Source organism: Silurus meridionalis, chromosome 2 (assembly GCF_014805685.1).
Source record: "Silurus meridionalis isolate SWU-2019-XX chromosome 2, ASM1480568v1, whole genome shotgun sequence".
In the NCBI taxonomy this organism is placed as follows: domain Eukaryota; kingdom Metazoa; phylum Chordata; class Actinopteri; order Siluriformes; family Siluridae; genus Silurus; species Silurus meridionalis.
This window is the reverse complement of record NC_060885.1, coordinates 32,734,775-32,762,684: the sequence shown is the minus strand read 5'-3', so window position 1 is coordinate 32,762,684 and position 27,910 is coordinate 32,734,775. Positions and strand designations below refer to the sequence as shown.

The following is a 27,910-nucleotide window of genomic DNA, read 5'->3' as shown; positions in this document are numbered from 1 at the left end:
TGGCATCGTCGTGCGTTTAAAAATCACCCCATGGAAGTTTTTTCTCCCGATACCGTGCAGCTCAGAACACAGGTGAGGTGCATTTTTTTCGTTTCCGTTCGGAACTTTCATTGGTCTAATGTTATGGGGTTCAGTTTTTTGGCTTGAAGTTTGTGAAACCGGGAAAAACCCAGGAAAAATCCATAAATAAGCCGCTTTGTTGTTTAAGCCGCGGGGTTCAAAACGTGGGAAAAAGTAGCGGCTTATAGTCCGAAAAATACGGTACTTAATTTTTCCTACTTCCAGAGACTCCGGTACTACCATCATTAGCAAATAATGCCAAAATTACAGAACATTCAGCTTGTTGAGAGCCGAGCTGATTGGGTTTTACAAACCAGTTCATGAGCAATGTCACTGATTCTGCATCCAGCTTCAACCATGTTATCAGTAACACATTGTTCTATCATGGGAAAAAATACTGTCAGTGTTTATTGTGGTTGTATTTTCGTTTATTTTTTTGGTTTTGTTTGTCTTGAAGCACAGCTGCATTTTGGAGTATAACAATTTTAAACGGAGATGTGTGCAGAGGGAATGGACATTAGGGAATGGAAATAAAATGACAGACAAATCCTCCACAACATAATCATAAAAAAATATAAGCCACATAATATACAGTATTCAGGCTATGGTCACGGCTTAAACATGTATGATGTTTTATATATTTTACAGGTTATATGTAAAATAAAGAATGAAATAAATAACATCTATTTCATCTTTAAGACTGCGGCTGTGAGTTGATTTGAAGGAGAGAAAAAAAATGTCTTTTATGTAATTGAAACGGTTGAATTGATGGGCGAGATGCGTTCTTTACTACAACAAGGGTGTATCGAAGGGTGTATTGCATTGAAATGCTATTTAAGTTCCCTGGGATTGATTTTTCCCCATGAATTGTGAGCTGCTAGAAGTATTAGAAGTGCATTGTAACTGTACTCATTTAGAGGTCAAACACTCTGTTGAAGTGTACCAGAGCACTGAGCAATGAGTCAGTGTGAGTTTTCCTCCCTCTCTGCTCTGTTTGCACTACTTTAGCAGCCGTTTAACCGCAATTACATCAAATTCACCATTTTGTGTTTTGTTTCTGTTTGTTTGAAAGGTGCAATGCTGAAAGAATAAGCAGAGATAGTCATGGTCCATTGATTTGGAGACGGGGCACAAGGAGGTTAATCCTTTTACTTGCTTGTTAAATGGAGTGTTGTGTCTGGCCAACATGGATGTCGATCACTATGCATTCATATCCATATCCCATATCCTGCCACAATACACTTTACCCAGCAATAGCACTTTATACTTTGGACTACCAAACCTCAGTGGACTACCAAACCCATCCAGCACAAGTAGTGGACCAAGTGAATGCCACACTGTATATATATATATATATATATATATATATATATATATATATATATATATATATATATATATATATATATATTAGATGATGTTATAAGTTTACTCATAACACCATAGCACATTCGTATCTGTTATACCTCAAATTAATACTTTTCAAGTTTTTAATACTCTAATTAACATGGCCCTGGACAAATATTGATGTTTTATGCAACTGTATGTTTATCATTTGTAAAACCAAACTCAAAACAAAATTTTCTTGTAAATGTTTTAAAGCAATTATGATGTTTTAAATTACGTTAATCATCAGGACACCAAACGGAACTTGCTGTGTTTCCACACGGACGGTTTTAATTGCCGGATGTGTGCATCATGGCGGATTTTGGTGCTTGATTTGAGATTTGGCGCATTTAGTTTATTAATTTTTTTATATCTGAGTAAAGAAAGGAACTCTCTCTCTCTCTTTCTGTTACATGGGCCATTTACTTAACATTATCACTTTTTTTATTTTGGCAACCTGTAAGCGCACAGCCAGAACGTCAGCGCAACAACTGTGGGAAAAGTACATTTTGTATCTAATGTGGGAAAAGGCTATAGACTAGGTTAATGGGTTTAATGACATAATGAAAGAGTTAATGGTGCCTGATGCACCCCTATTAGTTAAATTAGTGACCCTGACTGCACATACTGTATATGCACCTGCCATTTATATGCTAACAATATGTAAACCTAACGTTTGCAAAAAATGGATATTTCTTGCACACCTTAACAGGCTGTCAATTGGGTAAATATGTCTTGCAAAAGAAGCACTGCGAAAGTCTAGCTCAAATTGAGAAAATATGATATTTAATATTATATTTATATATAATTTTCATATATTAAAAAAGGTAGATTCCATAACCGATGAACTGAAATTCGCAGAGCGTTTTAACAATTATTTCTAATAACAAAATAAATAAATTTACATATTTATAAAGCACCTTGAGGAAATAGGTACATTTTAAATGTACTTGGTGTTTTATTTAACATGGTTTATTATTTCATTATTTAACTAAATGTACAAAAAAAAATTTGAACTGATACTTGGACTAATTTACTTGTTTACTAATGGCTGAGGGCTTTGAGAATTTATAACACCAGTGCTTTCTTGAAAAAAGTTCCTTTCAACCTGGTACTTTTTTCATAAAGGCAAAGCTAGTTTGAAATTAAGACATAAAACTCTTGTAATTCAATTCACTTGCAATGGAATTGGCGATATAGTTTTACAAGCTTTTTAAAACCTTCACTCTGCACTCTGAATCTTTAAAATAATGTCTATTAGATTGAAAAAATCACTTAAACTACATTAATGGTCCAGGATAGATGTACAGATGTGCTCTTACAACTGTGCTGGTTTTCAGAACATCTGCACTTATTATTATTGCTAGTTTTACTACTCAACTACTAGTCTCATCATAGTTGAACGTTACATGGCCTATCTACACTATCATTTACTGCTATACCTACTAAATCCAGCATACAAATGCAAGTGAATCATCAGAAAATCATAATTGTTCAAATGTATTTTCCCCTAATGGAACTCATACACTCATACTCATACATACACACATCTTGCCCAGATATCAGGTGCAGGTAAAGTCATCAACACATCAGTCTTCATTCATATTTATAGAACAATAATTATGTGTGCCCGAGTGTATACACCGAATATAGAGATCATCCGTAGAATCCACAAGAACCATGCTTCAGTGTTGCCACCCCTCATTATTCTCATGCCACCCCCTTGCCACCCCATTAATAATTTTCAATAACTCAAACTATTTGAGTTTAAAATGCAGAGAAATTTAATATCTCTTCATCATGGCACCTGTTAGTGGTTGGATATACAGTATTTAGTAGACAGTTGAACATTTTGTTCTCAAAGTTGACGTGTTGGAAGCAGGAAAAATGGGGGAGCGTGAGGATTTGAGCGAGTTTGATGCAAATTATGGAGCGAAGGCTGACCCGTGTAATTTGAGACAAACGACGAGCTCCTGTAGCTCAGATTGCTGAAGAGGTTAATGCTGTTAATGCTCTATAAGTCTGGAGGACTGTTTTGGGAGCAAAGGAGCTCCACCACAATATTATGCAGGTGCGTAGTGTACACTTACCTGGTTCAAAACATGGACGCAAACTATAAAGAATAACCAAAGAATGTAGTTTTAAATCATTGTAAATCATTACCCAGTGTTAGAGAGCCGATTTTAAGAACTTAAGTAAGACATGAGACAATGCTGTGAGCATTTTTCTGCTTTTCTTCCAAAGCTTCAGAGGAAGCAGGCAGTGTCATGGCAGATATGCAGATCAGGAAAATGAAGAAGACTCCATATGAATGTTAAATCCACTCATGGATTATACCTAATGTTTTTCCGCATTATTGGCCTTTCCACTGTGCTTTTATGAAAAGTGCAACCTCCTATTTTCTTTACTGTTATACCTTCTTACACCTGATGAACGTCCGCCCTGCCAGTTTAATAAGGGTAACAAGTTTAACGTCCTTAAGAAAGACCGATGTGATCTGCAGGTGGTGTCTTGCATCGTTAACGGCAGGTTCAGAAGAGAAATGCGAACGGTGCGAGGCCGCTGCTTTATTTTTAATGCTTAGCAAATGAGGAGTCGCGGGCCGTGTGCCATTTTATGTACTGTGATTTTTTTTCTTCTCTCTGACTGCTGATGCACTGTTCACCACTTCCTTGGGCTTTGAGACAAAACTAAAGAAGTGAGATTCCTTTAAATAATGAAGGATTCTCTCCCCGTCGCTCCCCCTACCTTGTTTCTCTCACCCAAACGGATCTTTTATTCGTTTCCATAGTAACTAAAAGACTGTCTCTGTGCCGAAGCGTGAGGAATCTGTCGTGACTGTGGATGGAGGTGGAAGGACCTAGTGTGGGGGAACAGCGCCTTCTAGAGGCTGCACGAGCAAAGGAACGGCAGCGAATAAAATATGAATCATACAGAATTACCCTCGTATAAACGTGTCTGTATTCTGAATTTGGAAAATACGTGTGTGTGTGTGTGTGTGTGTGTGTGTGTGTGTGTGTGTGTGTGTGTGTGTGTGTGTGCGTTCTGTATCTCTTCTTATTATGCACCCATGTCTTCGATCTCCTGATATTCACTGTCTCTCTGTTTTTGTCTCTGCCTCTGTCTGTCCCATGTGTTTCTTGAACTCTTTGACTCTCTCCCGATCCTCTTGCTGTTTCTGTCTCTATCTCATTGTTGCTCCTCTCTATTTCTCTCCCTCTCTCTCTCTCTCTCTCTCTCTCTCTCTCTCTCTCTCTCTCTCTTTCTCTCTCTAAGCAAGTAATTGGTCAGTGAGAAGGTGGGAGTTGGATTGCAGTCACTCTGCAGTTTCTCTTGAAGCCCATATAAAGGATGAGCTCATGAATCAACTCAGTGTCCAGCTGTTAGCAATGCAGTATGTGAGGGTCTTGACCTGATGCCTGGCATTGAGAAGGAAAACCAGATCTGTGCTGCTTGTTAGTTAAAATCCCAGCACAACCAAGCTGCCACTGCTGGGCCCTGGAGCATTCACCAGAGCTGCACAGGTTGTTGCTGGGATCCTCTTCTACTCCTCCATAACGACATCACAGAGCTGCTTGATGTTACACATGGCACCTATCGACCTTCCGCTTGAGGATCCCTATAGGTTCTCAATAGGGTTCAGGTCTGGAGACATACTTGGCCACTCCTTCACTTTCAGAAAGGCCGTTCTCACCTTGGCGTTGTGTTTGGGGTCGTTTTAATGTTGTAAAACTGCTATTCGACCCAGTTTCTGAAAGGAGGGCATCATGTTGTCCTTCAGAATGTCACAGTACATGTTGGAATCCATGTTTTCCTCAATGAACCGCAGATCCTCAGTTCCAGCAGCACTCATGCAGCCCCAGACCATGATGCTACCACCACCATGCTTGACTGTGGGCAAGACGAAATTGTCTTGGTGCTTCTCACTAGGGCGTCGCCACACAAGCTGGACACCATCTGAGACAAAGTTTATCTTAATCTCAACAAAACAACGGGATAATGTTCCAGTAATTCATGCACTTGGACAGGTCGTCTTCAGCAAACATTTTGCAGGTTTTCTTGTGATCCAGCTTCAGAAGCTCTCCTTCTGGGACAACGGCCATGCAAAGGCCAAACAAACCATCAGCCACGCAACCTTTTAAAGCAATGCTGCAATACTCAAGCGTCTGTTGTTTGGAGCAGCTTCTGCACCTGACGCACAGCACAAGGACTCGGCTTCTTTAAAGGACCCTTGCGAGGTTTGTTCCGAGTGGATCTCGTCTTGGAAAACCTCTGTATGACCCTGACCACTGTACTGTAACTCAGTTTCAGGGTTTTACTGATCTTCTTACAGCCTTGGCATCTTTGTGGAGAGCAACAGTTCTAATTCTCAAATCCTCAGAGAGTCTTTACCATGAGCTCCATGTTGAACTTCCAGTATTCAGGATGAGAGAATTGGACTCAAAGCACTTAATTTTAACTGCTCTAATACAAGATACATACATTTGTCTGGTCCTGTTAAGCAGACAAAAACATGAACATGATGAATAGGACGTGTGACGTTGCCCAGTTACTCTTCCTACAGCTGTTATCACTAAGGGTGTACTCACTTTTGTTGCCAGTTATTTAAAATATACCCAATTTTCATTTCTATAGTATTGTCCCTATTGCTGTAATGTGAGGGGTGTACTCACTTTTGTGAGATACTGTAAGTGTTACTTTTATTTCCCTTTTAACTAATTAACTCATATTTTCTTAGTTTCTCTACATAAATCTCGGCAAATTCTTAACTCGTACTGTTTACTGTAAAGCAAGCAAACGTCAAAAATCGGCTGACACACACCGAGCTTTTTATTATTATTTTTCAAAAGTGTGTGTGCCAGTCTCGGAGTTCTGGTTCAAATTTCAAAGTGAAAGCAAACTTAATTTCTTTTATTAATGTCACTGTTCATTCTTCTGACTGTGTCAGCGGTAAAAGTCACGTTATTCAATATGGATAAGGAGGAAAAAAAAATTACTCTGGGGGGACAAAATGTCAAAATCCAAAGTTTCTTATGAAAAAAGCATTTGAAATAATCACCGAAACATTTTGCTTACTTGAGACACACAATGACAAGATTCTTACTTTTAATCGTGCGATGATTTTTTCTAAAAACCGTGAAACTCTAACACATAATAGATTCATCTTTCAGACACATCAGTCAGAAATGAAGTGCGTTTCTTTCTAACCTTCTTACCAGCTGCAAAGTAAAGTTGATGTTATCAAAGGTGCAAAAGAGAGTTTTATATGCAGACTACCAGAAATTTCAGCTTCATTCTAGGCAGTAATTTCTTTAATTCTCTCCCTCCATCCTTGTGCTCACACAGGCATTGTGATCAGATGAAGGAGCTGAGCAGTGGGTGCCCGAGCCCACAGGCTTCGCTCAGACTGGATGTGCTGAGAATCTCAATCAAAGATCATTGTAGCAAAGAGCACAGGGATGAAAGGAAAAAGGCAGGAGGAGAAAGATCACAGGTGGAGGGGTTGAACAAAAAGAGGAAAATAAGGTGGGGGCGGTATGTTTATGATCCACAGTAATATAAATTGACAAGATCTTAAAATGTAAATAGGCAAATGTCTGTAAGTCTCATCGTGGCTTATCAACAGTTTTAGAGCTCAGTTTGATCACGTGTCATTCCTGACAGTACAGTATATATATATATATATATATATACACACAGTGTTGTCTTCTTCTTTTTCATCTTTCGGCTGCTCCCATTAGGGGTCGCCACAGCGGATCATCCGTCTCCATACCACCCTGTCCTCTACATCTGCCTCTTTCACACCAACTACCTGCATGTCTTCCCTCACCACATCCATGAACCTCCTCCTTGGCCTTCCTCTTTTCCTCCTACCTGGTGGCTCCATCCTCAGCATTCTTCTACCAATATAATTCATGTCCCTCCTTTGCACATGTCCAAACCATCTCAATTTCGCCTCCCTCACCTTGTCACCAAAACATCCTACATGCGCTGTCCCTCTAATAAACTCATTTCTAATCTTGTCCATCCTCGTCACGCCCAACGAAAACCTTAACATCTTCAGCTCTGCTACCTCCAGCTCCATCTCCTGTCTTTTACTCAATGCCACAGTCTCTAATCCATACAACATCGCAGGTCTCACCACAGTCCTATAAACTTTCCCTTTCACTCTCACAGATACTCTTCTATCACAAATCACTCCTGTCACTCTTCTGCACCCACTCCACCCTGCCTGCACTCTTTTCTTCACTTCTCTAACACACTCTCCATTACTTTGCACTGTTGACCCCAGGTACCTGAACTCCTCCACCTTCTCCACCTCTTCTCCCTGCAACCGCATCACTCCACTGCCCTCCCTCTCATTCACACACATGTACTCTGTCTTACTCCTACTGACTCTCATTCCCCTTCTCTCCAGCGCATATCTCCACCTCTCCAGGCTCTTCTCAACCTGCTCCCTACTCTCACCACAAATCACAATATCATCTGCAAACATCATAGTCCAGGGAGACTCCTGTCTGACCTCGTCCGTCAACCTGTCCATCACCACTGCAAACAGGAAAGGGCTCAGGGCCGATCCTTGATGCAGTCCAACCTTCACCCTGAACCAGTCTGTCATACCTACTGCACACTTCACCGTCACACTGTCCTCATACATGTCCTGCACCACCCTCACATACTTCTCTGACACACCTGACTTTCTCATACAATACCACAACTCCTCTCTTGGCACTCTGTCGTACGCTTTCTCTAAATCCACAAATACACAATGCAATTCCTTCTGTCCTTCTCTATACTTCTCCATCAACATCCTCAAAGCAAATAAGGCATCTGTGGTGCTCTTCCTCGGCATGAAACCATACTGTTGCTCACAGATGGTCACCTCTTCTCTCAGCCTGGCTTCCACTACTCTTTCCCATAACTTCATGGTGTGACTGATCAACTTAATTCCCCTGTAGTTACTGCAGGTCTGCACATCTCCTTTATGCTTAAAGATCGGTACCAGCACACTTCTTCTCCATTCCTCAGGCATCTTCTCACCTTCCAAAATCCTGTTAAACAACCTGGTCAAAAACTCCACTGCCATCTCTTCTAAACATCTCCAAGCTTCTACTGGTATGTCATCTGGTACAACCGACTTTCCACTCTTCATCCTCTTAATCGCTGCTCTCACTTCCTCCTGACTAATCCTATCTACATCCTGCTTTACCAACTCCACATCGTCCAACCTTCTCTCTCTCTCTGATTTTCCTCATTCATCAGCTTACACGTTACAGTATTAGTTACTGTCAAAAGTAACTTTGTTACAGTAACACGTTACTGCCCAACACTGTATATATATATGATGCTCTGTTATTATTGTATAGAAAAATTAGTTCTCTGTCCTTAATTTGTCATCCTGCAAAAAATAATCTGTTTCACTACCCGAATGTTCAGTAACGAGGCACTTTTTCATAATAAAATATTCAGTTGTGATTCCAGGAATTTTCAGGAACTAAAGAGACATTATTTCTTGTACTAACAAGATCCTTTTTCTTCTAATAAGAACTTGTAACTTTAGTATCTTGTAACTTTTTTTTTTAGTAATACAAGATGCTGTTTTTTTGGTTCTTGCAATGCACTTTCATAAATGAAAGTATTGGGACACCAGACTTCTCCAGCTGTACAGTATATGGTTCTTTCCCCGAACTGTTACCACAAAGATGGAGGCGCATAATTGAATTAAATCTTGAGTGGAGATCTTTGGGATGAACTGGAACCCTGACTGCACCTCTCGCCTTCTCACCTGAATTAGTACCTGACTTTATTCATATAAAGAATGAGCAAAAATCTCCACAACTACACTCAAAAATCACGTGGAAACATCTTCCCAGAAGAGTGGACACGCCTTATGGTCAGGTGTCCATGAACATTTGTTCATATAGTGTATGTCATATCAAAATCTAAACATGCAGAATGACACTTATTTATTTAACCCTTTAACCTTTGTGTAGTTAATGTTATTACCGTATTTCCCTTTCGCCGAGATCGTTTTTCTACTCGAATTAAAAAAAGCAATCAAATCGCTGTATCAACGACACAACGTTTTAAAAATCTATGTTAAAACAAAACAAAGGTAAATACAGCTTTCAGCGAGACATTATCGGCTTGCTTTGTCTGGTGTTTTTCAGACCAGTACACTCCGTGGGTTATTAGCTGCCCTGATATCGAGTTATTGGTTCATGCTGTGCCTCATCATTTATATAGAACAGTTCGGCCTGAGCTCTAAAGTCAAAGCATATCTGGTAGTATTCACACTACAAGGTGTCAAATTGGATCCCATGTAACCGATCTTATTTTTAAAAGTCATTTCATACGCTGAATGTAAACAGCAAACATAGGCAAAATACGCAATTTAGATAATCTGTGACAGGTGAATATAGACAAGCCTAAAGGTGCAGTTTGAGCAAACAAGCTTTCCTACTGTGAAATCAAGTGTTTATCTTCTGTATTAGCTCCAGACAAACCTATTAAATGCACACTGATGTGTTACATTCTGAGCGGTTAATTCAGGGATCTCGTTCTCTTCTTTATCAGCTCCATGTGGTGGACAGTACACGGGATCGGAAGGAGTGGTGCTATCTCCAAACTACCCTCACAATTACACTGCAAGCCAGACATGTTCTTACTTCATCAGTGTCTCTGCAGAGTTTGGTGAGTAACTAAAGGATTTTTTCATTTCATGGCTCAAAAATCACGAAGATTTAGGATATTTTGGATGTTCCGATCCGATACAGGTGTGCGTTGGTATTGGCATTTGTTGCATACCCTCACCACGTACTTTAATAGGATCACCGGACCAATCATGCGGAGTGAACCGAATTTTAGAAACTGCCACTTTCCCAGGATTTCATTCCTTCAGCATAACATTCTATAGAGCTTTAAGGAAAAAACATGGTCCAACAATCAAACAAACACAAAAAAGACATTCAGTGAGCTACAGTTACTTTTGGTTCAAATGGAGGGAAGAAAAAAATGACCTCCAGTAACTCAAATAAGCAATCTGTACGAACGCAGAGTAGCAGGAAAGCATTTTAGAACAATGCCAAACCTGAGGCAGATGGGCTACAACAACAGAAGAACAAATCAGGTTCCAATTCTGCGAGCCAAGAAACTAGACAGTTGAAGATTCCACCAAAACTCAGCAGGGTCCATCACGCTGTTCCTACACACCTGTATCTTTCATTAATTCTCTACGTTACAGAAAGCGTCATTATTGCTGTGGACATGATTGTGATTCTAACAGGATGTGTCACATGAGAAGAAGAAGAAGAAGAATGCATGAAATGTTCTTCCTGTGGATTCGAATTCTTCTTTTGGTACAGAAATCCCAGAATCTTTAATCGGATGAAATATATACATATGCTAATATTGGCAGGTTCGTTAAGTTCGAAAGTTTAACTTTACAGACTCAATTTTAAATCTTTTATATTTACCATCTAAAACTTCTATACAAAAATAATGAAAGAATAAACGAATCAAACACTTAAAAAATCTTCCATAATGTTGACAGTGTGTGGAATGTAAAACTCGGGCTGCTGCGTGGGATGAACCTGTAGGCATTGAGGAAATCCTCCAGCTCTGATATTTACATAGAATCAGTGTGAGTTTCCCCTCAGGCTCACGCAGAAGACAAGGGCAAACATCTAATTAAAGAGCAGATAATAGAGTTGGGTCGCTGTGTGGCTCCCTGCCTGGTCATGTCTCACACCGAATGCCCTGACACTTGCCCTGTACCAGTAATTGGCCGCCTCCCTCGTCCCAGCATGACGCACATGACCCCTGGCACTTCTGACAGCTTTACATCACCTAAGCTTTGGCTGGAGACCAAAGGCGATGCACAACTCCCTGCAGAGCGAACACTTACAATACAGGTGTAATGATAGTGCTGAAGCTACGAACATGGGTTGCGCATACAAAACAGAGGCATATAGGCGTCCAGGGAGAAATCTCCAGGAAGGTGTGGTGGAGGGGGGAGGGGGTTTGCAGCTGGAAACGCAGATGGGCGGGGGTTCTGCAGCTGGAAGAGCGGCTGCTTCAAATTCCTGTTTGATGCTAATATCGATATAAAGTAATTTTTTTTTTGTTTAGTATATAACTGTGATATTAAGGTATGTGGACTTCTTTAGAGAAGAGCTGATATTATTTGCTATATTACAGTTTTAATTAAATGAAGAACACAAGGGTTACTCCTTGAGAGACCTTAGAGAAGATCTCGGCAAATTGGTGAGCAGAATGGCATCTCGTGTGCAATAAATGCGGGGACTTTATGTGGATGGGCTACAAGAGCAGAAGACCACATAGAGATCCGAGGCCACACTGGAAGCATCTGCTGAAAACCAAACAGACCCCTCAATCTTCAACTGTCCAGGTTCTTGTTCTCAGCTGACAGAATGGAACCCTTGGAATCAGCGATACAGAGAAACCGCGATTCGTTTCAAGTAACAGTATTTGAATAATACGCTTCACCTATTTGTATTTATTTCTTCATTTTCACTAAGTGCTTCGTCCTGCACAGGGTCAGAGCACACGCCTGTGAATACAGGACCTCACACACACACACACACACATTTATATCAAGTTTAATAATCTAATCTAATAAAAAGCGATGAGATTGGAAAAGTGTTATATAAGATAAGACTCCTGTGATGAACACAGTGTGCAGGATGAACATTTATTAACACAATAAGTCGCCTGCCTGAGGGATGTGTGTATGTGTTGAAATGTATAAAATATCTAAGCACTTTATTTAGGTGTACCTCTCTTCTGTAGTGCATATAACAATGATGCGCTCTGTCCGTTTTATTTATTTTTTTCTCCTCAGTGGTCTTCGGGCAGTTTGCCTATTTCCAGACAGCTATGAATGACTCAGTCGAACTGTTTGATGGGCCAAATCACAATGCCAGGCTGCTGAGCTCCCTAGCTGGCTCTCATTCTGGTAAGTAATAGCTGTACCTTGTCCTTAGCGTTTGTTGTTGACTTGGTTTCGCTTTGAAATGCATAAAATCCTTTGGGTGGTTGGGGGGGGCAGAAATGAGCTGGCATACGCAGCCTTTACACTAAGCAGGGAAGACAATTAAGTGTGTGCAATTTAGCAGGAAAGGGAGTCATGAATGAGGCTTTAATGGCTTTATTCACAGAGAAGTGCATGGGGGCTGCAGAGGCACCGCTTAACCACGTCTTCTCTGATCTTTTGAAGTGATTTGGAACTTGGCGTTCTTTGCGCATTCGTCTGCGTCCGCTCGATTATTCACGTATTTGTTTCGAATCCGATTCTTTTTTGATTTTTACACTATTTAAAAAGAAAATTGCGTTAAAGGCGCAGTGCAATGCAGCTTTATTGCGTAATTCGCCTTTAATGTGTGTAGGTAGGAGAATGCCTAGAAAGAAATTGCCTTTAATTCTGGATTCTTCCTAGGATTGATGAAGGCTATTGGACATAAACTATCTGTATGGCACTTTGATGCTTTCTTCTTTTTATGGTCCACCGTGCAACAATATAATCCCTCAAAGATGTGCTGTAAATTCTGTCTCAGCCTTTGAGCCCAGCGGGCCAGAAATCCTGCTAGGCCTGTCTTTTCATGCTAGAGTCATTAACCCTGCAGGTTCTGCCCAACATGTTGCTCATCATTAGAATCACGGATATTTTTTTCTATATTTTTCCTTTTCTTTTTTTTTTTTTTTTTTATGACAAAATTCTTTAGATTTTCAGGTCTATCTGGAAATTAATTTCTACTAAGTAATTTGGTTAAGCCATCTATCTATCTATCTATCTATCTATCTATCTATCTATCTATCTATCTATCTATCTATCTATCTATCTATCTATCTATCTATCTATCTATCTACATAATAAATATATATATATATATATATTTAGTTGTATTATTATGATTATTCTTCCAGAATTATTAATCAATCAGAAGGAGAAAAACATGAATAAATATTTGTTTAAAATCCATTATCAATCTGTAATGTATTCTATAATTGTAATTACACACAATATTAAATACACACAAAAAAACAATGAATGTATTATTACGCTGATGTTATTCCCATGAGCATGTAATTCGCATAACATAAAATATTATATGCTATAATAGTGATGAATGAATGCAGCTGGAGCGATCTGACATTGAATTACAGATGTTTTTTGTAATAAAATATATCATTATATTCCCCTTTTTTCAAGCCATAAAGACAAAACAAATCTAGCTTGTACCCCAGTGCAGGAAACACTAAAAGATTTATGCCAGTTGAGATACCTAAGATATCTAAAGTGACATTATGCTACAATGTTAGCATTAGCATTGTGTAAAATAAAATGACATATAACGGTGTTTTGTATATCCACTAACCCAGGCTGAAGATACGGTGAGGAAACTACGTAGGTTCACTGTTCATGCCCAAGAGAGTGACCAATGTTTTCTTTGGCTATTAATCTGTATATGTACATGCTTTACTTTTTCACATCCTTTTTTCTCTCTCTCTCTCTCTCTCTCTCTCGCTCTCTCTCTCTCTCTCTCTCTCTCTCTCCTTTCTACCTTTCAGCATGTCCAGAAGGGACAGTTTGGTTATTAAGCCATCCGTCTTATATAGTAGCTCAGTCTTATATAGTGACTCACTGTGGTTTATTACAGGACATTTACTGTCACGTGCCACTCTCAGGGAGTTAAATGTCATTATTTGGCAAAACTCTGTATTGCAGGCGAGACCTTGCCTTTGGCTACTTCAAACCAGATCATGCTGAGGTTCACTGCCAAGAGTGGTCCTTCTGCCAGAGGATTCCATTTTGTTTACCAAGGTACGATCACCTTCATGTCTCACGAAAACCAGTGGTGTTAAGGGAACACATAATCTGTAATCTTCTAATCTTTAACACAACATCTCTTCCTGATACCCTGTTCATCTACAATAGAGTATGTGGACACCTGACCGTGTTCAGTCCATTCAACACTTTTGCTGTTATAATAAACTCCACTCTTCTGGGAAGATGTTCCACTAGATTTTGTGTAGATTTGTGTTTAGAGGGGTGTTAGTAAAGTCAGGTGCTGACGTAGACGTTCACATTCATCCCATAGGTGTTTAATAGGATTTGAGGTTAGAGATTTATAGCAGGAGATCTTCCTGGAGCATATCTGGGGTGCATTGTAGCTAAACAGAAATACATTCAGTGTAATGAGCATGCACACATATGAATAGAAACACCATTTCAGGTACACTTTATGGAAAGAGATACAATTTGTGAGGGAAAAATTGTGCAAATTTATTGTTTTGTATTTTTTCCTTATTAATTATCGAGCCAGATTAATATATTTTTATTTATTTATTTTTATGTATTCTTTTTTTTATTTGCAGCATTATGCAGCTGTTTTGATTTTATTAAACATGAACAGTTTGATCTTTTAATAATCATTTTATAGAATTACTATAAGAATACTATTTCATTCTTTTGTTTTAAAATTCCAGGTGGTATAATCATGAAACATGTGCTTTTATTGCCCTGAATGTTTATTTTTTTGCATATATTTTCCAATAGCTAATCATCATAATTGTTGTATATGTATATTTTGTATCTGTGTGAATATCAACAGTAATATATTTCGTGAATAGGACATAGATTACACGTGGTTGTTGTGGTTATTAGTGATGAAGAAAGCGAAGTCTTGCATCTCATGTTCATTAGTATGCCAGAGTCAGTGCAGGTTTCATTCAGGGGAACCAGAGGATTGTCACAACTGAGGCACAATTGACTCAAAAGAACAGATCTGATGTGATTTATAATGCAGTCGAATGGGAAAATGATTCCTGAGCACCTTTTTTTGTGTTTATATCAGTAAGTCAGGGTCCACACTTGGGATATTCCTTCAGCAAGACTTATGTGTAAATTTATATGTAAATGCCTTTTCCTGGCTGTCCCTTTTCCTTCGCCTCAGGTTTCAAAGAAGTAATAAAGCTGATGTGTAAATCATGTAGTTTTTTTTAAAAGCTGACTTTGTCATGAAAAAAACGCTGATCTATTAAGGGATGTTTAATTTCACTGCACGCATATTGCAGATCATAGCGTGCTCAAATTTGTCGCTTTTTATCACTATTTTATGGAGTGTGCCACTAAATGGGCAGCAGCATGGAAGAAATACTTCCTGACAGTAAAGACGGTTCATTGGGTACATGGAGGCAACTTTATCCTGCACATCCACATATGAAATTCAGGTATTATTAGCGAACTCTGAAAGATTGAGCAAAGATTTAAACCTTAAGACTCCACCAAAGTGTGGAAAGACAATAATTCGAATCGTTCCTAATGACTCATTATGCGATTTTTCCATGACAATAACACGGCTCTGGAAAAAATTGCAAATAAAGGAGGCTTGCATGTGCAGATGAGGTGCCTCTCGGCACATCTGCTCTGTTTTGATTAGAAATCCATTTGCACCTGTCTAGCGGTTCCACGCACCAGTGACACGCAATGCAGTTCCATTCCCGAGCCCAGATACGGCAGGCGTATTGGTTCGGAATTCTCTGCCGGCTCCATTGTTCGATTCGAATGCAGCCCGGGATACCTGCTACAGGGATCCAAAGCCATTAAGTGCCACTCCGTCCCCAACGCATTGGCACAATGGAACGACACCATCCCCAGCTGCATAGGTAAGCTTTGTCCTGTTTTTCCGCTTTGTTTTTTTTTTTTTTAGGCTTTACTCCGAATAAATCATCGCTGAAAGGAACTCAGCGTGAACGGGATGCAGATGGAAGGTGTGAGGACGGTTTTGAACTTTTTAATACGTGTGGGGGTCGACATTTGGAGCCTGAACCATGGCCTAATTCACAGTTATTTGTGAGGGAATTAACCTCCAAACCTTTAATGTGCTTTGGGAGAGAAGAGCATATGACTGACCTTGTGCTTTTAGAACTTCATCTGTGTGCCAGAATTCAAAGGCGAATGCGATATGCTAAATAAAGGACGACTGTTTTCTAAATTTCTGCGATTGAAGCATCACAAACGTAGACAGATTTGGAGATTTCCGGCTATATATTAGCCAAGCAACCCAGAGACAACTGTTTGGCTTAAGGGCAAAAAAAGAGGCAGCATTTATTTAGATTTTTCACAGCAGCCCCACTGAGATATATTTCTTACCTTCAAGCCTTTCTTAAAATACACCGTCAGAATTCTGGGTCAATGCCACATAACTCCAGGTCTTCAGACATTTCATTCTGTTCGTTTTGTCACGCAGTTCTGATGATATGATTTTGGGGTCTGATGGAAATCTTGCCAGTGGCACATTCTAGTAACTCCTAAAACAATGTTTTTGCCTTGTTTGTATAAAAGCATGAATTCTTTGCCACATGCTACTGTATCTTCGTGTTTTTGTCAGAAAAAGAAAATAATATGCTCCTGTGAAGTTCCTACTTGAAAGACAATTTTTGCAGGGGTGGAGGATATTTTAAGCAGGGCCATACTAAGCATAGTTCTAGCATCCTGTGTGGAAAAAAAGAAGCATGTCTCACTAGACTGAGGTCTTTTCCTCCCACAGTTCCTTGCAGCGGGAATATGACGGAGAGGCGAGGCACTATCCTGTCCCCCGGCTTCCCCGAGCCCTATGGGAACAGCCTGAACTGTGTGTGGAGAATCAGCGTCACGGAGGGAGCCGGGATTCAGGCAAGTGAAAGAAGAAAAAAAGAAGAAGGGGGGTTGGGGCACGGGAGCTCATCAGAAGCGATAAGCGAGACCCGACGACACAGCAGATAGAAACACATTTCACCACACTGCAAGCAGGCTGAATTACACCAGCTAATTTTAGAGGCTGAGTGCCGATGGCAGCACAGGAGGTAGCGTGTGAATATTATGCAATTGCACAGAGATTTAGCAGGATGAGAAAAAAAACGATGCATAAGCTCATTCTGATGAATATTCAAAAAGGTCTAAACACAAAATATGCAGAACTGGAGTTTGTTTGCTGCTAATCCTTTTGAGGCATCAAGTCACATCTTTTTTATACTAGACCTTGTTATGAAATGAAACTTTTTTTAATTATAACGTGGGAAAATTTCATTAGATTTTATTTGTCTGTATGCAAAAGTAACCCGTTTATCCTGGGTGCTTCACAGATCCAAGTCATGAGCTTTGCTACGGAGCATAACTGGGATTCCTTAGAGATCTACGATGGCGCCGATATGACTGCGCCAAAGCTTGGCAGTTTTTCAGGTAAGTAAATCCGTCATTAAGCACTGTGCCGTGTTTTACTGCAATAGTTGGAGTATTATTGAAACACTAGTTCTGCCATTCCTGTTCTGCCACATGGTGTCTCCATGGCAGGGCTTTTTTTTTTTTTTTTGTCACATCAAAAGCCAGATTCTACTACCGATTTAATTTGCTTGAAACATGGGGTGGTACTGAGGTTGAGTACAGGCCAAGACCGCCTTTGTGCCATCGATTCCATGACAGATGAATGGCCTCATTTAGAAGTTGGAAGAACAACAGTATCATCTCCGGGGGCCGTCTGGGGTCCGACTGGCAACTCGTGGTGATTTTTTTGTCATCCCAATTAATTATAGCCACACGATTCTCACAACGGAACATCTGTGTGTTTGTAATTGAAAGTATTGTTGTGTAGGATGCTTTGTATTTGTGTGAGTCACTGATTTTATGAATTATAAACATGCAGTTTGGTTTAAATATATTTCATATTATCCTGCACATATAATTAAATTTTTATGATTCAAATATTATTATTCTAATATTTATTTTTATTATTACTTAAAACCTTTCCGACAAAAACACATTATTTATTTGTTATGGCACCAGGTTCACTGTAATCATGTTCACATACTAGCCTACTTGCTCCTGATGCTCAACTACTGAATAAACGAATGATGTGGGAAAACAGCCATTACAGCATATGAAGTTTTAGGAAACCTAATGTATAATATGATGTTCATTTCAGTGTAGATGCTTTGAGTATGGTAGCTTTGAGTATCTTTACTCACTGAGCATTTTATTAGGAGCGCTGCACTAATTCTGGGTAGAGGATCCATTTTATTGGTATTAAAATCCCAAATGTGTACCAAAAAAACAAATTCCCCATACTATTGAACCATTTTCACCAGCATGAACTATCAAGACTTAGCAGGTTGGGTCCATAGATTCATGTTGCTGGCTTCACCTCCCCATTCTAAAACCAAAATGGATCAGACCAAGCTCCCAGCCATCAACTGTCCAGTTTGAGTGATCTTGTGTCCCAAATTGACTTCAAGGAGTAGAACCCACTGTGGTCTCCTGCCTCAAGGTTTGGTGTGTTCTAAGGATCTTAATAAACTCTAGAGACTGTTTTGTGTGAAAAATCTCCAACAGGTTGTGTACATGACCTGAAGCTGCTGGTCTGGATCTGTATGATTTTAACGCACTGCAGTGCTGCCACACGATTGACTGATTACAGCATTAAATATAAACAGACCTCCAGGAAACAATGCTGCAAAAGTGTCTCGATATACAGAAATCTCGCAAAGCAAATCAGACTGAAAAGAGAATCTCAGATTTTCCTAATAGGTGGGAGGTTTAATATATTTCACAGTGTTTCCCCCCCACTGAAGTGAAATGTGGCTCGTCCTGCAGCACCACTTTGAACACGTCTGTACTCGACTCGACCCACTTGCCCAGCGGGACACAAGCGAAAGGTCACCCGAGCGCCCTGCGGCACACTCGGACTGGCATGATCTGACTCTGACTCCCGCACAGCTCCCTTTACCCCGTTCCTATTAGTCCCAGCACAGATGCTGAACACTCAGACCCCCTGCTTACTCACAAGGCACTTAGGAAAGTGGCTGGCAAATTCAGCTGGCACGTTCCTGTGGTTGAAGAAGATCAAAAAATTCATGGTTTCTCAACATCTTTGACTCGGTGGTACAAATTATAGTGTCTCAGTGCCCTCACCAGCATGGCAGAAGCATGCTATCAGGGAATTAAATGGGAAATATAGATGAGATCTTTGTGACCAGGAAAAAAAACCACCTCGCTTTTATGCTTATTTTTTATCTTTCCTACACGTTTTCTTGTCTAAAGCTCATTTCATTTCTCAATTCTCCCTGCGGCCACAAAATCCCATGTGGATGATAATGTTAATTAAAATGTCAGGTATATTTTGTGCTTTTTTCATTCTTATTTTTTTAATCATGCAGAACTAATTAAAGCTCATCACTTACCAATTCAATTACAGTCCAAGGTTTTTTCCGCCCTAATTTTAAGTAATATATACTGTATATAGATTTTTTTTATTTAGCTGATTAAAAAAATATATATTTTGGTAAAGGGTTTGGGACATGTAATTATATTAATTCATAACAAGCTGCATTTTTCCCCATTAAAGCAAGAGTCTATATTAAAGGCGCATTCCACAAAATCCATAAAAATATGACTGTAATTCTTCACCATGAAGGCAGGAGGAATCCTGCCAGTTTTTTCTGAAAAATGAGCTAGCGATGAATTACAATGCCCCCATGTAGTGCGTTCGAAATCCCACAGAAAACATAATATTACTACAATCTATTATAAATATTGGGCATTCTTCATCGCGGACCTTTACGCAGAAAAGTAGTCTAGCGTTAACTGTCAAAACTCGCTGATTCAGTGTTAAACAATTTTCCAGCTACCTCTGATGATTCTCTCAAAAGCCTGAAGGGGAAAACCGGCAATAAATTAAAGGCTTTAAAAATGTGAATACCTATTTAATGGAATTAGATGTGGAATGTCCATGACAACTTAGAAATCGACAGCTCACAGCATTTCCATTCCATTTCCATTTAGTCATTTGGGAGGTGATCCGGAGAGACGTGTAAAATTGTGAAAAAAAACAGCCTCAAGTACCTACGGAGAAGATTCAGAACCAGATATTCTGAAGATTAATGCAAAATCTATCGGTTGCATAGATGTTTGTTTCGAGGCAGCAGCCTTGTAAAACAAACCTGTCTGTTCCAGCTTCATATCAGCCATGTGGCAGGAAACCGGTGCGCAATTCGCTGAAGCTGTTTAACATCATGCGTGGAGAATGAACATGCAGGATCTGATTATTTAAATAAGGTTTTTATTAAGGTTGAATTTATCCATGCACTATTAATAAAGTGTATACATTAACAGCCAAACTGAGTCGTCTCATGTTGGCTTGCTTTCCTTTCTTTAGTTAATGACGATAACAAAAGCGCAGCCATTTAACAGACGTTTTGTTAAGTGTAATTGTAAAATTGTTCTGAAATTCATCAGTATTTGTAATAATTGTAAAATGTGAATGAGTAGGATACAATATAATTGCGTACAAACACACAATTTTCAGCTAATTTCTTTTGTAAATGTACCTACAAACAATAAATTAGGCACTTTGTCCAGTTTCACTTTATTTTTAATCCTAAATGACTCCAAACAGCTTTTACAATTTTTTTATTGTTTTTACTACTATTGATTTGATTGGATACAAATTGTCGTCGAAGTTACTTCATTAGCTGGTGCTAAACTCGACTGAGTACAAAATTGTGTATTTGACCTTCATTAATATAGCATGTCACAATATTTACACAATGATTTACCAAACTCTTTTCTACTATTAATAATATAAATGGCTATTCACATAAGACTCACATGGTGGTTATTAATGGTTATTATTTGCTGTTGTGAGGTTCTCGCTAGTTAAATTAGTTAGCTCATTGGTATTCAAATATTGCGTACTCTCGTTTCTTATAGTAAAGTGTTACAGAAGAATTGAATGCGGATAGCAAGAATTCTTTTTACTCATCACATTAAAGGGACCACACGTTAAATCTGTGCCTCACTAAACGAGATATTTCCTGTGAGACATTTCTCTGTCGTTACAATTGCTGCTGGCAGCCAAAGTAATGCGGTGCCCTAAATGCACCATATTCAATCCGGCAAAATCTATTTAGGCCCATCACGCTCTTATCTGACAGGTCTAAGAATGCAGTAGATTGCTGTCTTGCTCATGGAAATGAAGATGTGCTGAATAGATGGACACTGGATGGAGCTCTCTCAGGCCTGTCAAACCTCATCCAGAAATGATTAGTCAGGTCATTCAAGCGCAAAGGGGAGTTTTTCCCTGCTTCAGTCATTGCACAAGGACTAATACATGCTTACGACTAGCTAGGACATTAAAGGCTATGAAGTGGACAAAAGAAAAGGCATAGTTTAGGTGAGATTATGCCGTGTGATCGCTTCATAGTTCACAGACTTTCTTGTGACTGTAGATTTTATAGTAAAAAAGATGTTGCTATTTAGAGAATATATACAGGTATCAAACAAGTCAATTTACAAGGCTCTCTGTTTAGATTATGTCAACATGCATTTGCTTCCTAACTCCGTATGTGCTAGATTGTTTTTCTTGCATCGAAATATAACACATTTTTTCACATTTTTCGGATTCAAACACCAGCACTTGCATTCAGACACCAAAACAGAGATAAAAAATGCAGACTGAAAAAGTGAAATTGTTTTCCACACCCAAATGCTTTCAGACACAATACAGTGTCACGTAAAAGAGACAATAAGCATATAAAGGTGGCAAATGAGCAATTTGCCGATTTATAAATGAAAAGAATTGAAATAATCAATTTGGAGTCTAGTACAGTATATTGCCAATATACTGCTGCATGAGCAGTCCGAGTTGTAATTATAACACTAAGCGGTGCAAATTGAATGGAACAATATGGCTTCCATCCTCATTATTATCACCAGCAGCGTGTGAAATAGCACTTGAACCAGGTCATATAAGGTTTTAACAGACTGAGTGCCATGCATGTGCTGTATAATCTTAGTCACACGCATATAACTTTACGGGTTCTAAACACAGTTAAGGCTGTTAAAGAACAATTAATTATCCAACATCTTAAATACAGAAAGGCTGTATCTACTATTTAAAAAAATCGGAGGCCTCTCAAAGCAGAAAAGATTCCCCTTGAAACCCAAGATGAAAGTTTACCGTGGCATTTGAAGGCCAGTGACGGACCTCAATTACTACCGCCTTTCAAAAAATATTTTTTTTTCAACCTCCTCTGTGTCTTTGTAGCCTTTTTTTCCGTTCTTGTCTGAATGACCTCCAAATGGAGTTTTGCTTCATGTGTTAAGATCGTAGGAACAGTCACACACCCACGCCTGCTCACTTGAACCATCATCCTCCCTTTAACATTCAACTAATCCAGTCAACCATGAGCTGAACAAAAGAGAAAACTATAGCCATTCATGCTGCTGTTCACTTTCTTAACCACCTTTTGCTTTGTTTCAGGTACAACAGCTCCAGCCTTGTTAAACAGCACATCTAACCAGCTCTACCTACACTTCCACACCGATATCAGTGTTGTCGCTGCTGGATTTCACCTAGAGTACAAAAGTGAGTAAGGAATGTGTTTTGGCAGCTTATTCCCCCTGACCATGATTGTATTTATCACACTCACACAATATTTGCATTTCCACACCCACGTACACAAACAGGAAAGTGGATAAGTGGTTAAGATGTTGAGCTTCTGAGCAGAAGGTCACTGCAAAGCTGCCATTGCTGGCCCTCAACGCTGGACCTCAACTGCTCATTTGTAGGAATGAGATGTAAAAACTATTAGATAAGGAAACGTGTTACCTGTTTACGATCTCAAATGTTGTTATTTTATGAGTTGCTCAGAAGCTCCTGGTTCCATAACCTCAAATGACTGTATAAGACTGGAGAAAGAACATCACTCATAATCACACACTCCAGTGCTCATGTTAGTTCTCACTCTCCAGTGTTCTGTATTGTTTGAAGACTATAATCACACTCTTGATGTCACCCAAATGAGGATGGGTTCCCCTTTTGAGTCTGGTTCCTCTCAAGGTTTCTTCCTCATAACATCTAAAGGAGTTTTGCCACAGTCACCACGGCTGCTCATCAGGGATAAATACAAATTCATCTTAACTCTTAAATTCTGTAAAGCTGCTTTGAGACAATGTCCATTGTGAAAAGCGCTAAAGAAATAAACTTGACTTATCTTGTCTTGTGGTGGTGTAGTGGTTGATGTCATGGTCTCTTCTGCATAATAATCCTGGTTCAAATCTCAGCTTTTGCTTTTTAATTGTTATTATAAGTTTAAGATAAGAGAAAAAACCTGGAGCAATCAGAGATAATTAACTTTTTAGCTCGTTTCTCTTCCATTTTATGTCGCTACCAAAAAAACTAAAACTTCAAAAAAGAGGCCACTGTGACTTGAACCATAAATGTCATGTTGAAGAAAGCCAAGGCCTGAACCCTACTGAGCCACCAGGGTTTACAAATATAGGGATTTTTTTTTAAAAGGGATCTATCCAACATTTGTTAGTGGACCAGTCGTAACAGAAAGTCCCACTATATTTGGGAGTATGAGCAAGCACCAAGCACCAGCTCTGTCCTGTGATGGTGAAGTGGGTCGTGTTATGGGCTTTGATGCATGACTTCCCTGGTTCAAATCTGGATGTGTTTCTTGAATAGGTTACCAGCATGAGATCCTGTGGCTCAGTTGGAAAAGCTTTGCCTCTGGACTGAGAGGTTGCTGGTTCAAACTCCAGCAAGGTCTCCAGGATATGGTTGTATGGAAGGTTCAGGATGGCCAAACAGGAGCATTGTAGAAAGTTTTGTAGCGTTTGAGATCAGAACTGGAAGGTATCGGAGGGTGTAACCCAAGAAGAGGGGTGATTTCTGTGCAACTGTCCCCCCTGGAGATCTGAGACTATAACCTGCAGGGGTTATGACAGCCAGATTTGAACCAGCAATCTCTTGTCAACTAGGATCTTACAACCAACACCTTAACCCACTGAGCCATTTTTTTTTTTTTGGAGGGGGTTTGTCTTTTGTTTGACATCTCTATAGTGAGATAACCTAAACCAGGACTCGAGCCATAAACATCATATTCGAGAAGGCCACCACCTAAACCCACGGAGACACCACAGCTTACAGAGGAGTGGCTTTTTTTTTTTAAAGGGATTTATTGAAAATTTGGTATTTGTCTCAGCCAACAGAAACTGCCATCATATCAAGGACTATAAGCAAGCAACTCATCTGTCCTGTGATGGTGTAGTGGTTAGTGTCATGGTCTTTGATGTTTGTTTGCTGTGGTTCAACTCTGAGCTCTTGCTTTTTTGTTTGATATAAGTTTAAAAAAAAAGTAATAAATAAATAAATCTTTGAAAAAACCTACTGGTATGAGATTCTGTGGCTCATTTGGATGAGCTTCGCCTCTGGATTGGGAAATTGCTTGTTCAAACCCCAACCAAGTCTCCAGCATATAAATTCTGAAGTTTCCTGACATGGTTGTGTGGAAGGGTCAGGCTGGCTAAATGGGGGCTTTGAGGATGTCACCTGAAACAGAGGTATGATATCTGGGCAGCTGCTCCCCTCCTGGGATCTGAAAAAATAACAAGATATTTGGGTTTTCTAGGAGTGTTTTCTAGATGTGCAGAAATTTTCACCTCACTTTTTTGGAGGTTGTAAGCACCAATAAACCTTGGCCTACTGAGTATTTAGAGCTGGCTTGCAGATGCTTTTTAAAATCAGTTTCATCCTACATTTTGGAATCGTCTCATTCTAACAGAAACTGTCAACATGTCAAGGAGTATCAAAGACACAACAGCATGTCTTTAAAATCTAATCAGTGTTAAACTTGTAGGTCTTCAAATGTCTTCAAATGTAGGTCTTCTATGAACATGAACATCTAAGACTGGTAAAAATGATGGTATAACATTATGTTGTCTAAATTAAGTTTTATTATACGTTGGAAGTGTAGAACAGTGCAACCGTGATCCAACATTATTGCTAATTACTTGGTACCAATGGGGAGTCATATCTTGTGCCCAACTTCTACACCTACTGCTTTACTACTGTTACGTTCCTCTGGGTATTTTGAATAAAACTGCAATGCAAAAGAATTGGTGATGGATAGCATTGCTGCCTCACAGCTCTATATGAAGTTCATTGATTACCTGGGTTACTAGTTGTGGGCTTTTCTGTGTCTTCATCCTTCTTGGTTCCTGGTGGTTGGATTGGTTTTACTTTGCTAATTTGGCCCATGGGTGTGTATTGTGTACATAGCAAGCTGTCATGGGTGATATTACTGTGGCAAGCCTTGTAATGGTCGTACTTTCCTCTTGAAAGACAACATTATATTACTAGATTACTAGCAGTTCTGGGGCGAATAGTCCGAATCAGATCCACAGTCTACATAAAAATGTGTGTGTTTTGTCCATGGCTTTTCATCTGCTCAGCACTGATGTATACCACCTGACCTAATTCACTTCCACACATCTCCTTATTTGTCCGTTTTTATCCTCAGTCCCCTTACTGACATGGTCCAATTTGTCTGCTTCTCTGCCTGCATCCATTTAGCGAGCTGCTCAGTGACTAGCGCTAGCGATGTAATACAAAATGATGCTCCCCTTAAAAAGAGCATTAAGCACTTCCCTTATCTTAGTGCATGCCATCATGCTTATCAGGTTGCTACTGCAAAAAAAATAAAAATGAAAAAATCCCAGAATTTTTCAGTTCCCCAAGCTTTGCTGTTCTCTCTTTTCTAAAACATCACAATAAATCAGTAAACTCTAAACACGTCTCAGAGTTATGGCGCCCTCCATCAACATGTAGCCTAATTAGGACCGCTGCCAGTGTAATGGTCTATAGAAGTACACTAATAACAATCAGCGCTGGTGGAATACCGGCTCAGTTAAGGATCGGATAAAATGTCAGGGATACTAATGCAAATTATGATTGCTGGCATTGGCGCAGTTCAGACACTCATTCTAAAGAGTGACCAGTTTTGTCATTTATTCGATGGCGTTTGCTGAGATACGTGTGGTCTGACATTGTGAATGTAAAAAAGCGTAGTCGAGCATTTCGCAAAATAAATGGTATGTGTTCTTTTGTCTCAATTTAATAGCAGTATTAAGAGTAAATTTGACTTTGTTTTGGAGATTTTTGCATGATACAGTACATATTTCTGCTTTTGGGATACAATTATTGTTATCACAATTTTTCCTATTTATTAGAACCATAAGACTCAATTCCTGAACCACAAGGTTCAAATTGGACATTACACATATTTAATTATATAAAAGGTTACTACATTTGTGATTAAACCCAGCCAAAAACAAGTGACTACATGCAATAATAACTACTGACCTCTAGACTACCGACCCCATGGCTTTCCCTTCTAGACCCCATTATGAGACCCACTGGCTACACTTACAATGCATTTAAATAGAGACACGTTCATAAAGACAGTCCAGTTACTTCCTGTTTTTATTAAAATCGTTCCTCAGCACATTCTCACTCAAAAACCTTAGGACATTTAACCATTTTATACAACAGTTTTGGAGCATTGAAATCGATGAAAACATCAATGAAGATCATTTTTCCATGATATTGCCCCTTATGAACACACTCAGACAGCTTTGAGGTGATATTTAGCTATCTATCTGTTTGTTTTTTTATTGTACATTTATTTTATGTCTTTTATTCCTCTTTTATTCCTTGTATAGCTGTAGGTCTGACTGCATGTCCAGAGCCAATTGTGCCGGCCAATGGTATTAGGAGTGGAGATCGGTACATGGTGAACGAGGTGGTGTCGTTCAGCTGTGAGCCAGGATATGTGTTGCAGGTAAGACACACATTGCTCTAGTTTTCCAAATCTATACTTCAGGAGCAAAATGGAAAATTTTCCTTTTTTAATAAAAGCATTTTTTTTCCTCTGAAAAATACAGTAAATGAATAGCAGAATTCCCCAGTGCCTCAAAATCACACCTATATTACTATAATTCTGTTTACAGCCTGTCCAGACTTCCACACACTTTGCATTAACCGGTCCCTGATAATACACTTTACAAGACCCGCTATACTTACGTACTTGTAATTGATTAATAAATGGGTTTTACATCATTTTCCTTCAGATTTTTAAGTAAATAGAAAACGGAAGGTGTAGTAACAGTACAGTAACAGTAGTAACAGTACATTTTTAAGTCAAGTGCAAAAAAAGATATTCAGAAAAATTTAATATGTATAAATGTTAGAATGCAATAATAAATGGTGACGGTATATTTAACATTTTTTAGGGCCATTCCCATATCACATGTATGCCAGGCACTGTACGACGCTGGAACTACCCGCCTCCGCTGTGTATCGGTATGACCTGCTCACTCAGGCATTACTCATACATATACTTTTTTTTTAAACTGAGTGCAAGATCACAGATCACAGAAAGCTTCTAATTGTCCTTTATTGTCATTATGGAAACCAGCCAAGTGTGGAGGGACACTTAACGAAATGAGTAATGTGATTCTGAGCCCCGGCTTCCCTGGAAACTACCCTGGCAACTTGGACTGCACATGGAGGATCCTCCTGCCTATAGGATACGGTGAGCGAACTCAAATCTAAATCCAAAC

The 27,910-nt window shown here is 39.3% G+C and overlaps 1 protein-coding gene across 2 annotated transcripts in view; it reads left to right on the top strand.

Moving 5' to 3' along the window:
- csmd1a (CUB and Sushi multiple domains 1a) overlaps window positions 1–27,910 on the top strand; it is a 378,189-nt gene that overhangs the window by 301,423 nt on the left and 48,856 nt on the right. For both annotated transcript variants that reach the window (XM_046872557.1, XM_046872551.1), the window contains 10 exons: window positions 10,024–10,140; window positions 12,311–12,424; window positions 14,195–14,290; window positions 15,931–16,134; window positions 17,019–17,143; window positions 17,593–17,689; window positions 22,764–22,868; window positions 27,011–27,129; window positions 27,581–27,650; window positions 27,766–27,882. In XM_046872557.1, coding sequence (XP_046728513.1) covers window positions 10,024–10,140; window positions 12,311–12,424; window positions 14,195–14,290; window positions 15,931–16,134; window positions 17,019–17,143; window positions 17,593–17,689; window positions 22,764–22,868; window positions 27,011–27,129; window positions 27,581–27,650; window positions 27,766–27,882 — 1,164 coding nt within the window. The remainder of the gene's footprint in view (window positions 1–10,023; window positions 10,141–12,310; window positions 12,425–14,194; window positions 14,291–15,930; window positions 16,135–17,018; window positions 17,144–17,592; window positions 17,690–22,763; window positions 22,869–27,010; window positions 27,130–27,580; window positions 27,651–27,765; window positions 27,883–27,910) is intronic.